Source organism: Oncorhynchus keta, unplaced genomic scaffold, assembly GCF_023373465.1.
Source record: "Oncorhynchus keta strain PuntledgeMale-10-30-2019 unplaced genomic scaffold, Oket_V2 Un_contig_5049_pilon_pilon, whole genome shotgun sequence".
Classification (NCBI taxonomy): Eukaryota; Metazoa; Chordata; class Actinopteri; order Salmoniformes; family Salmonidae; genus Oncorhynchus; species Oncorhynchus keta.
Window position 1 is genome coordinate 31,161 of NW_026288094.1, and position 12,634 is coordinate 43,794.

Consider the following 12,634-nt stretch of genomic DNA (forward strand, 5'->3'; position numbering starts at 1 on the left):
TTCCTTCAGACTGAGTAGTCCCTGTTCCTTCAGACTGGGTAGTCCCTGTTCCTTCAGACTGGGTAGTCCCTGGTCCTTCAGACTGGGTAGTCCCTGGTCCTTCAGACTGGGTAGTCCCTGTTCCTTCAGACTGAGTAGTCCCTGGTCCTTTAGACTGAGTAGTCCCTGGTCCTTTAGACTGAGTAGTCCCTGGTCCTTCAGACTGGGTAGTCCCTGGTCCTTCAGACTGAGTAGTCCCTGGTCCTTCAGACTGAGTAGTCCCTGGTCCTTCAGACTGAGTAGTCCCTGTTCCTTCAGACTGAGTAGTCCCTGGTTCTTCAGACTGAGTAGTCCCTGGTCCTTCAGACTGAGTAGTCCCTGGTCCTTCAGACTGGGTAGTCCCTGTTCCTTCAGACTGAGTAGTCCCTGGTCCTTCAGACTGAGTAGTCCCGGTCCTTCAGACTGAGTAGTCCCCGGTCCTTCAGACTGAGTAGTCCCCGGTCCTTCAGACTGAGTAGTCCCTGGTCCTTTAGACTGGGTAGTCCCTGTTCCTTCAGACTGGGTAGTCCCTGTTCCTTCAGACTGAGTAGTCCCTGGTCCTTCAGACTGAGTAGTCCCTGGTCCTTCAGACTGAGTAGTCCCTGGTCCTTCAGACTGAGTAGTCCCTGGTCCTTCAGACTGAGTAGTCCCTGGTCCTTTAGACTGAGTAGTCCCTGGTCCTTTAGACTGAGTAGTCCCTGGTCCTTTAGACTGAGTAGTCCCTGGTCCTTTAGACTGAGTAGTCCCTGGTCCTTTAGACTGAGTAGTCCCTGGTCCTTTAGACTGAGTAGTCCCTGGTCCTTTAGACTGAGTAGTCCCTGGTCCTTTAGACTGAGTAGTCCCTGGTCCTTCAGACTGAGTAGTCCCTGGTCCTTCAGACTGAGTAGTCCCTGGTCCTTCAGACTGAGTAGTCCCTGGTCCTTCAGACTGAGTAGTCCCTGGTCCTTCAGACTGAGTAGTCCCTGGTCCTTCAGACTGAGTAGTCCCTGGTCCTTCAGACTGAGTAGTCCCTGGTCCTTCAGACTGAGTAGTCCCTGGTCCTTCAGACTGAGTAGTCCCTGGTCCTTCAGACTGAGTAGTCCCTGGTCCTTCAGACTGAGTAGTCCCTGGTCCTTCAGACTGAGTAGTCCCTGGTCCTTCAGACTGAGTAGTCCCTGGTCCTTCAGACTGAGTAGTCCCTGGTCCTTCAGACTGAGTAGTCCCTGGTCCTTCAGACTGAGTAGTCCCTGGTCCTTCAGACTGAGTAGTCCCTGGTCCTTCAGACTGAGTAGTCCCTGTTCCTTTAGACTGAGTAGTCCCTGTTCCTTTAGACTGAGTAGTCCCTGGTCCTTTAGACTGAGTAGTCCCTGGTCCTTTAGACTGAGTAGTCCCTGGTCCTTCAGACTGAGTAGTCCCTGGTCCTTCAGACTGAGTAGTCCCCGGTCCTTCAGACTGAGTAGTCCCCGGTCCTTCAGACTGAGTAGTCCCCGGTCCTTCAGACTGAGTAGTCCCTGGTCCTTCAGACTGAGTAGTCCCTGGTCCTTTAGACTGGGTAGTCCCTGTTCCTTCAGACTGGGTAGTCCCTGGTCCTTCAGACTGGGTAGTCCCTGGTCCTTCAGACTGAGTAGTCCCTGGTCCTTCAGACTGAGTAGTCCCTGGTCCTTCAGACTGAGTAGTCCCTGGTCCTTCAGACTGAGTAGTCCCTGGTCCTTCAGACTGAGTAGTCCCTGGTCCTTCAGACTGAGTAGTCCCTGGTCCTTTAGACTGAGTAGTCCCTGGTCCTTTAGACTGAGTAGTCCCTGGTCCTTTAGACTGAGTAGTCCCTGGTCCTTTAGACTGAGTAGTCCCTGGTCCTTTAGACTGAGTAGTCCCTGGTCCTTTAGACTGAGTAGTCCCTGGTCCTTCAGACTGAGTAGTCCCTGTTTTGTGTGGGGTCTTATTGAAGGAGTACGGCCAGCCCATAGCCCTGATATGGCTAGCTTATGATGTCATAGACAGCTACACTCTTAGGAAGAAAAAAACAGGTTCTAAGAAGCTTATGATGACATAGACAGCTACACTCTTAGAAAGAAAAAAACAGGTTCTAAGAAGCTTATGATGTCATAGACAGCTACACTCTTAGGAAGAAATAAAACAGGTTCTAAGAAGCTTATGATGTCATAGACAGCTACACTCTTAGAAAAAAAAACAGGTTCTAAGAAGCTTATGATGTCATAGACAGCTACACTCTTAGGAAGAAATAAAACAGGTTCCAAGAAGCTTATGATGTCATAGACAGCTACACTCTTAGAAAGAAAATAAGGTTCCGGAAGTTTTATTTGTCCGTCCCCATAGAAGAACCCATCAGCAGCAGTGGGCTGGCTTAACTGGGACTTTAGAGCTGACCTATCCCCTCCGTGTTAGTTCCCGGTGTCCCTCTGCAAGAGGTAGGAGGGGGCAGAGGCAGGCACTCAGGAGCCTCCTCAACACTCTACCTCCCACTAGCCACCCTGCTCAACGGCTGACATGACCAGCACTCAGGTACGACTCACTACTGAACTTTACACAATAACGTAACTCTGTGTCTTTTAAGGTAAGATGTACGCTACAGCTTTATTCTGCAGAAACACTAAACACGTTTTAGTTTGTTCTTCTACTCAAGAAAGGTCTGGCGTGTGATAAAGCAATCTGATTTTGTCCGAATACTCATCATTACCATGAGGTTGTAGGCAGTATTCCCGAGTTCATGTGAGGGTTAAGGACCACTTGAAATGACTTGAGTATTTTAGACTTTTTGTGTTTTGGCAGAGAGACTGGAGTGGACCCGATACAACCGGTTATTTCATGGCAAATTTTAAAATTAATCAACAATTTTACCTTAAAAACACTAAGCGGGTTAATTTTAAAAGACTTCTCTTGAATCAGTTTGTCAGATTACCATCCAAGCAATCATTAAACATGGTTTTCCTCCGCCCAGAGCTGGAATTAAAGCAGCAAAATGCTATTTATATGCAAATATGAATAATAAATAAATAAACGGCTTCCCGCACTAATAGAATCTTACCGGTGCTGCTGGCTCAAACAATGAATAATTACCACAACAACAAAAAATTCTCATTCTAATGAATAGGAATGTTTAGATTCATTCTAATGAATAGGAATGTTTAGATTCATTCTAATGAATAGGAATGTTTAGATTCATTCTAATGAATATGAATGTTTAGATTCATTCTCATTCTAATGAATATGAATGTTTAGATTCATTCTCATTCTAATGAATATGAATGTTTAGATTCATTCTCATTCTAATGAATAAGAATGTTTAGATTCATTCTCATTCTAATGAATATGAATGTTTAGATTCATTCTCATTCTAATGAATAGGAATGTTTAGATTAATTCTCATTCTAATGAATAGGAATGTTTAGATTCATTCTCATTCTAATGAATAGGAATGTTTAGATTCATTCTCATTCTAATGAATAGGAATGTTTAGATTCATTCTCATTCTAATTAATAGGAATGTTTAGATTCATTCTCATTCTAATGAATAGGAATGTTTAGATTCATTCTCATTCTAATGAATAGGAATGTTTAGATTCATTCTCATTCTAATGAATAGGAATGTTTAGATTCATTCTCATTCTAATGAATAGGAATGTTTAGATTCATTCTCATTCTAATGAATAGGAATGTTTAGATTCATTCTCATTCTAATTAATAGGAATGTTTAGATTCATTCTCATTCTAATGAATAGGAATGTTTAGATTCATTCTCATTCTAATGAATAGGAATGTTTAGATTCATTCTCATTCTAATGAATAGGAATGTTTAGATTCATTCTCATTCTAATGAATAGGAATGTTTAGATTCATTCTCATTCTAATGAATAGGAATGTTTAGATTCATTCTCATTCTAATGAATAGGAATGTTTAGATTCATTCTCATTCTAATGAATAGGAATGTTTAGATTCATTCTCATTCTAATGAATAGGAATGTTTAGATTCATTCTCATTCTAATTAATAGGAATGTTTAGATTCATTCTCATTCTAATGAATAGGAATGTTTAGATTCATTCTCATTCTAATGAATAGGAATGTTTAGATTCATTCTCATTCTAATGAATAGGAATGTTTAGATTCATTCTCATTCTAATGAATAGGAATGTTTAGATTCATTCTCATTCTAATGAATAGGAATGTTTTGATTCATTCTCATTCTAATGAATAGGAATGTTTTGATTCATTCTCATTCTAATGAATAGGAATGTTTAGATTCATTCTCATTTTGGAAACGTAATTTAAAGGTTTTTAAAAGCTATTTTCTGTCTCACAGCTCTTCTACAGTAGATATGAGGACAACAGCGGCATCCTGAGCTGACAAAGACACACTTCATTGAAGGAACAAGAGGCTGGTGAGTGGTGGGTTTACAATATATTGATGCAAAAAAGAAAAAAAAAATTTTTTTGTTGTTGAAGTTATGAGTTTTTATGTCTCTAAAGAAATTGTCCAATATCAGGATTGGATAAACATTGTGGATAAACAATGTTGAACACATACTACACAATATCAGGATTGGATAAACATCGTTGTTTATTGACATTGTTTTATCGCTATAAGTTGTACAACGTATAGCTTCATAGGTACCAACGATCTATATAACCCTGTTTCCTCGTCCATTCTGACGAAACATCCATGTGTCTTATGGACAGGCCCTCTGATCAGCAGCACTTCCTTAATAAGATGCACCTCCCCAGGATCATGAAGAGAACCCAGTCACCCCACAGAGAGACCGTTTCCCCTGTCCTCTCATACTACTCAGAGCCAGCCTACCTGCAGCACCGTAAGGTAGAGTACAGGAACAGCAGCTACTAAGTAATCTTCATACAGATACTATCCTCTCTTCTACCACTCTGGAAAAGGGTTTAGGGAAAGCACAGGCGTCTTGAAATGATCAATGCACATTGGTTGATTTGTTAGATCCCAAATTGACCCCCCTGTCTTCGACCCTCTACGCCCTTCCTGTAGATCTGGAAAGGTCAGATAGGGGTTTCAGACAGAGCATCATATGAACCCCCTGTCTATGACCCTCTACGCCCTTCCTGTAGATCTGGAAAGGTCAGATAAGGGTTTCAGACAGAGCATCATATGAACCCCCCCTGTCTACGACCCTCTACGCCCTTCCTGTAGATCTGGAAAGGTCAGATAGGGGTTTCAGACAGAGCATCATATGAACCCCCTGTCTACGACCTCTACGCCCTTCCTGTAGATCTGGAAAGGTCAGATAAGGGTTTCAGACAGAGCATCATATGAACCCCCTGTCTACGACCCTCTACGCCCTTCCTGTAGATCTGGAAAGGTCAGATAGGGGGTTTCAGACAGAGCATCATATGAACCCCCCTGTCTACGACCCTCTACGCCCTTCCTGTAGATCTGGAAAGGTCAGATAGGGGTTTCAGACAGAGCATCATATGAACACAACTCCCCCTGTCACGACCCTCTACGCCCTTCCTGTAGATCTGGAAAGGTCAGATAGGGGTTTCAGACAGAGCATCATATGAACCCCCTGTCTACGACCCTCTACGCCCTTCCTGTAGATCTGGAAAGGTCAGATAGGGGTTTCAGACAGAGCATCATATGAACCCCCTGTCTACGACCCTCTACGCCCTCCTGTAGATCTGGAAAGGTCAGATAGGGGTTTCAGACAGAGCATCATATGAACACAACCCCCCCCCCCCTGTCTACGACCCTCTACGCCCTTCCTGTAGATCTGGAAAGGTCAGATAGGGGTTTCAGACAGAGCATCATATGAACCCCCTGTCTACGACCCTCTACGCCCTTCCTGTAGATCTGGAAAGGTCAGATAGGGGTTTCAGACAGAGCATCATATGACCCCCCTGTCTACGACTCTACGCCCTTCCTGTAGATCTGGAAAGGTCAGATAGGGGTTTCAGACAGAGCATCATATGAACCCCCCTGTCTTCGACCCTCTACGCCAGGGGTGTCAAAGTCAAATGGACGGAGGGCCAAATAAAAAATTTAGCTACAAGCCGAGGGCCGGACTGTTCGAATGTTCATTGAAAAATTTCTTTCCCTTTGCTGTCCAAGAACAGACAAATCTCCTCACGAAGCTCGAAACATCTTTGAAGCACCTTTCCCTGGCTTAGCCATCGCACCTCTGTGTGATAAGGCAAATCACCATGCTCCGTTTCTAACTCCGTCAGAAATGCCTTGAACTGGCGGTGATTCAAACCTTTGGCTCTGATAAAGTTAACTGTGCGCGTGATGATGCTCATTACATGCTCCATTTTCAAGGCTTTACCGCACAACGCTTCCTGGTGTATGATACAATGATAAGCTGTCAGCTCACCTGTCGCGTTTTCCTCTTGCATCTTTTCCCGTATCTTCGCCACCAGTCCGCTCCTGTGTCCACACATCGCAGGTGCTCCGTCGGTTGTCAAACCCACGAGTTTTTCCCAAGGCAGCTCCATCTCATTTACACATCTTGACACCTCTTCATACAAATCATGCCCCGTAGTTGTGCCATGCATAGGACGTAAAGCCAAAAACTCCTCTGTCACGCTTAGGCTGGAGTCCACTCCGCGGATGAAAATTGACAACTGGGCAATGTCAGAAATGTCGGTGCTCTCATCCACAGCCAAGGAATATGCAATGAAATCTTTTCCCTTTTTCACAAGCTGCTCTTTTAGATTGATGGACAACTGGTCTACTCTCTCGGCAATGGTGTTTCTGCTCAGACTCACATTTAAAAAAGAGTTGCCTTTTTCTGGGCAAACTTCGTCACAAACTTTAATCATGCAGTTTTTGATGAAATCCCCCTCCGTAAATGGCCGGGCTGATTTAGCGATCTCTTCTGCCAAAATAAAACTGGCCTTGACAGCAGCCTGGCCTTGTGATTTGGCTTTTTTGAACAGAGCCTGTCGAGATTTGAGGCCTCGTTTTAATTCCTCTGCCTTTTGTAGCCTTTGTTCCATGTCCATATTCTTGTTTTTGTCCGCGTGTTTCGTTTCATAATGTCGTCTCAGATTATACTCTTTCAGTACCGCCACACTTTCTCCACACAGAAGACACACAGGTTTTCCAGCTACCTCCGTGAACAAATACTCCGACTCCCACCTTGTTTGAAACCCCGGTTCTCAGTGTCCACCTTCCGTTTTGCCATTTTTGATGGGTATCTGAAAGTTAATTTTACTGTGATGCTGACAACTGCTGTGCCAATAAATATTGAAATGAAGCAGCCTACTGCTCGGTGCGTCACCGTTGCATTGTGGGAAATGTAGTATTGGTGCGTGTAAAAGATCTGCGGGCTGCCGGCTTGCTGCGGTCTGCGGGCCGGTTCTAATAATAAATCAAGATCATCCCAGGGGCCGTAAAAAACCTTCTCGCGGGCCGGATGTGGCCCGCGGGCCTTGACTCTGACATATGTGCTCTACGCCCTTCCTGTAGATCTGGAAAGGTCAGATAGGGGTTTCAGACAGAGCATCATATGAACACAACTCCCCCCCTGTCTACGACCCTCTACGCCCTTCCTGTAGATCTGGAAAGGTCAGATAGGGGTTTCAGACAGAGCATCATATGACCCCCCCCCCCCTGTCTACGACCCTCTACGCCCTTCCTGTAGATCTGGAAAGGTCAGATAGGGGTTTCAGACAGAGCATCATATGACCCCCCTGTCTACGACCCTCTACGCCCTTCCTGTAGATCTGGAAAGGTCAGATAGGGGTTTCAGACAGAGCATCATATGAACCCCCCTGTCTACAACCCTCTACGCCCTTCCTGTAGATCTGGAAAGGTCAGATAGGGGTTTCAGACAGAGCATCATATGAACACAACCCCCCTCTGTGTTTTCATTTGGTTCAGGATGTGACTAGAGATCTGGCCCCGCTGCCTGGTGCAACGAGAAGAGGAGCCCTGGATGAGGAAGAACAGGAAGAGACGCTGAGCCTACGGAGCATGCCCAGTATGAGAAGCACCCTGAGTCACGCCTCAAAGGTGAAAAGGTCACGGGGCTTCCCGAAGAGACACACCGTCCCCGAGCTCAGACTGCCCCCTGTTACTAAGATTCATCCTGACCCCAGGTACTTCCTCACTTCTTTCATTGACATGTTTCGATCAAGGCCGCTCCTCGCCATGCAACACTTCCTGTCCCTGAGGGGAAATGCTTTGGATGGAACTGGAGTCAATATAACCCCATGCCTTTGAGTCAATATAACCCCATGCCTTTGAGTCAATATAACCCCATGCCTATATGAGTCAATATGACCCCATGTCTATATGAGTCAATATAACCCCATGCCTTTGAGTCAATATAACCCCATGCCTTTGAGTCAATATAACCCCATGCCTTTGAGTCAATATAACCCCATGCCTATATGAGTCAATATGACCCCATGTCTATATGAGTCAATATAACCCCATGCCTTTGAGTCAATATAATCCCATGTCTATATGAGTCAATATGACCCCATGTCTATATGAGTCAATATAACCCCATGCCTTTGAGTCAATATAATCCCATGTCTATATGAGTCAATATAATCCCATGTCTATATGAGTCAATATGACCCCATGTCTATATGAGTCAATATGACCCCATGTCTATATGAGTCAATATAACCCCATGTCTATATGAGTCAATATAACCCCATGTCTATATGAGTCAATATAACCCCATGTCTATATGAGTCAATATGACCCCATGTCTATATGAGTCAATATAACCCCATGTCTATATGAGTCAATATAACCCCATGTCTATATGAGTCAATATAACCCCATGTCTATATGAGTCAATATAACCCCATGTCTATATGAGTCAATATAACCCCATGTCTATATGAGTCAATATAACCCCATGTCTATATGAGTCAATATAACCCCATGTCTATATGAGTCAATATAACCCCATGTCTATATGAGTCAATATAACCCAATGTCTATATGAGTCAATATAACCCCATGTCTGTATGAGTCAATATAACCCCATGTCTGTATGAGTCAATATAACCCCATGTCTGTATGAGTCAATATAACCCCATGTCTATATGAGTCAATATAACCCCATGTCTATATGAGTCAATATAACCCCATGACTATATGAGTAAATATAACCCCATGTCTATATGAGTCAATATAACCCCATGTCTATATGAGTCAATATAACCCCATGTCTATATGAGTCAATATAACCCCATGTCTATATGAGTCAATATAACCCCATGTCTATATGAGTCAATATAACCCCATGTCTATATGAGTCAATATAACCCCATGTCTATATGAGTCAATATAACCCCATGTCTATATGAGTCAATATAACCCCATGTCTATATGAGTCAATATAATCCAATGTCTATATGAGTCAATATAACCCCATGTCTATATGAGTCAATATAACCCCATGTCTGTATGAGTCAATATAACCCCATGTCTATATGAGTCAATATAACCCAATGTCTATATGAGTCAATATAACCCCATGTCTGTATGAGTCAATATAACCCCATGTCTATATGAGTCAATATAACCCCATGTCTGTATGAGTCAATATAACCCCATGTCTGTATGAGTCAATATAACCCCATGTCTATATGAGTCAATATAACCCCATGTCTATATGAGTCAATATAACCCCATGTCTATATGAGTCAATATAACCCCATGTCTATATGAGTCAATATAACCCCATGTCTATATGAGTCAATATAATCCCATTTCAAAATGAGTCAATATAACCCCATGTCTATATGAGTCAATATAACCCCATGTCTATATGAGTCAATATAACCCCATGTCTATATGAGTCAATATAACCCCATGTCTATATGAGTCAATATAACCCCATGTCTATATGAGTCAATATAACCCCATGTCTATATGAGTCAATATAACCCCATGTCTATATGAGTCAATATAACCCCATGTCTATATGAGTCAATATAATCCAATGTCTATATGAGTCAATATAATCCAATGTCTATATGAGTCAATATAATCCCATGTCTATATGAGTCAATATAACCCCATGTCTATATGAGTCAATATAATCCCATGTCTATATGAGTCAATATAATCCAATGTCTATATGAGTCAATATAACCCCATGTCTATATGAGTCAATATAACCCCATGTCTATATGAGTCAATATAACCCCATGTCTATATGAGTCAATATAACCCCATGTCTATATGAGTCAATATAACCCCATGTCTATATGAGTCAATATAACCCCATGTCTATATGAGTCAATATAATCCCATGTCTATATGAGTCAATATAATCCAATGTCTATATGAGTCAATATAATCCAATGTCTATATGAGTCAATATAATCCCATGTCTATATGAGTCAATATAACCCCATGTCTATATGAGTCAATATAATCCCATGTCTATATGAGTCAATATAAATGTCTATATGAGTCAATATGTCAATGTCTATATGAGTCAATATAACCCAATGTCTATATGAGTCAATATAACCCCATGTCTATATGAGTCAATATAACCCCATGTCTATATGAGTCAATATAACCCCATGTCTATATGAGTCAATATAACCCCATGTCTATATGAGTCAATATGACCCCATGTCTATATGAGTCAATATAATCCCATGTCTATATGAGTCAATATAATCCCATGTCTATATGAGTCAATATAATCCCATGTCTATATGAGTCAATATAACCCCATGTCTATATGAGTCAATATAATCCAATGTTTATATGAGTCAATATAACCCCATGTCTATATGAGTCAATATAACCCCATGTCTATATGAGTCAATATAACCCCATGTCTATATGAGTCAATATAACCCCATGTCTATATGAGTCAATATAACCCCATGTCTATATGAGTCAATATAACCCCATGTCTATATGAGTCAATATAACCCCATGTCTATATGAGTCAATATAACCCCATGTCTATATGAGTCAATATAACCCCATGTCTATATGAGTCAATATAACCCCATGTCTATATGAGTCAATATAACCCCATGTCTATATGAGTCAATATAACCCCATGTCTATATGAGTCAATATGACCCCATGTCTATATGAGTCAATATGACCCCATGTCTATATGAGTCAATATGACCCAATGTCTATATGAGTCAATAGAATCCAATGTCTATATGAGTCAATAGAATCCAATGTCTATATGAGTCAATATAACCCCATGTCTATATGAGTCAATATAACCCCATGTCTATATGAGTCAATATAATCCCATGTCTATATGAGTCAATATAATCCAATGTCTATATGAGTCAATATGACCCCATGTCTATATGAGTCAATATGACCCCATGTCTATATGAGTCAATATGACCCCATGTCTATATGAGTCAATATAACCCCATGTCTATATGAGTCAATATAACCCCATGTCTATATGAGTCAATATGACCCCATGTCTATATGAGTCAATATAATCCCATGTCTATATGAGTCAATATAACCCCATGTCTATATGAGTCAATATAATCCAATGTTTATATGAGTCAATATAACCCCATGTCTATATGAGTCAATATAACCCCATGTCTATATGAGTCAATATAACCCCATGTCTATATGAGTCAATATAACCCCATGTCTATATGAGTCAATATAACCCCATGTCTATATGAGTCAATATAACCCCATGTCTATATGAGTCAATATGACCCCATGTCTATATGAGTCAATATAACCCCATGTCTATATGAGTCAATATAACCCCATGTCTATATGAGTCAATATAACCCCATGTCTATATGAGTCAATATGACCCCATGTCTATATGAGTCAATATAATCCCATGTCTATATGAGTCAATATAACCCCATGTCTATATGAGTCAATATAACCCCATGACTATATGAGTCAATATAATCCAATGTCTATATGAGTCAATATAACCCCATGTCTATATGAGTCAATATAATCCCATGTCTATATGAGTCAATATAACCCCATGTCTATATGAGTCAATATAACCCCATGTCTATATGAGTCAATATAACCCCATGTCTATATGAGTCAATATAATCCCATTTCAAAATGAGTCAATATAACCCCATGTCTATATGAGTCAATATAACCCCATGTCTATATGAGTCAATATAACCCCATGTCTATATGAGTCAATATAACCCCATGTCTATATGAGTCAATATAACCCCATGTCTATATGAGTCAATATAACCCCATGTCTATATGAGTCAATATAACCCCATGTCTATATGAGTCAATATAATCCAATGTCTATATGAGTCAATATAATCCAATGTCTATATGAGTCAATATAACCCCATGTCTATATGAGTCAATATAACCCCATGTCTATATGAGTCAATATAACCCCATGTCTATATGAGTCAATATAACCCCATGTCTATATGAGTCAATATAACCCCATGTCTATATGAGTCAATATAACCCCATGTCTATATGAGTCAATATAACCCCATGTCTATATGAGTCAATATAACCCCATGTCTATATGAGTCAATATAACCCCATGTCTATATGAGTCAATATAACCCCATGTCTATATGAGTCAATATAATCCCATGTCTATATGAGTCAATATAATCCAATGTCTATATGAGTCAATATAATCCCATGTCTATATGAGTC

The 12,634-nt window shown here is 41.1% G+C and overlaps 1 protein-coding gene across 3 annotated transcripts in view; it reads left to right on the forward strand.

Moving 5' to 3' along the window:
• The first annotated feature begins 2,369 nt into the window (after nucleotides 1–2,369).
• The window catches only part of LOC118382938 (titin), a 28,334-nt gene continuing 18,069 nt past the window's right edge, over nucleotides 2,370–12,634 (forward strand). For 2 of the 3 annotated variants that reach the window (XR_008119701.1, XM_052509863.1), the window contains exons 1-4: nucleotides 2,370–2,517; nucleotides 4,316–4,394; nucleotides 4,693–4,828; nucleotides 7,862–8,079. Coding sequence is in view for 2 of the 3 variants with exons in the window: in XM_052509863.1 (XP_052365823.1) it covers nucleotides 4,724–4,828; nucleotides 7,862–8,079 (323 nt within the window). In the remaining variant the exon portion in view is untranslated. The remainder of the gene's footprint in view (nucleotides 2,518–4,315; nucleotides 4,395–4,692; nucleotides 4,829–7,861; nucleotides 8,080–12,634) is intronic. The other variant, XM_052509864.1, reaches the window with a different exon arrangement.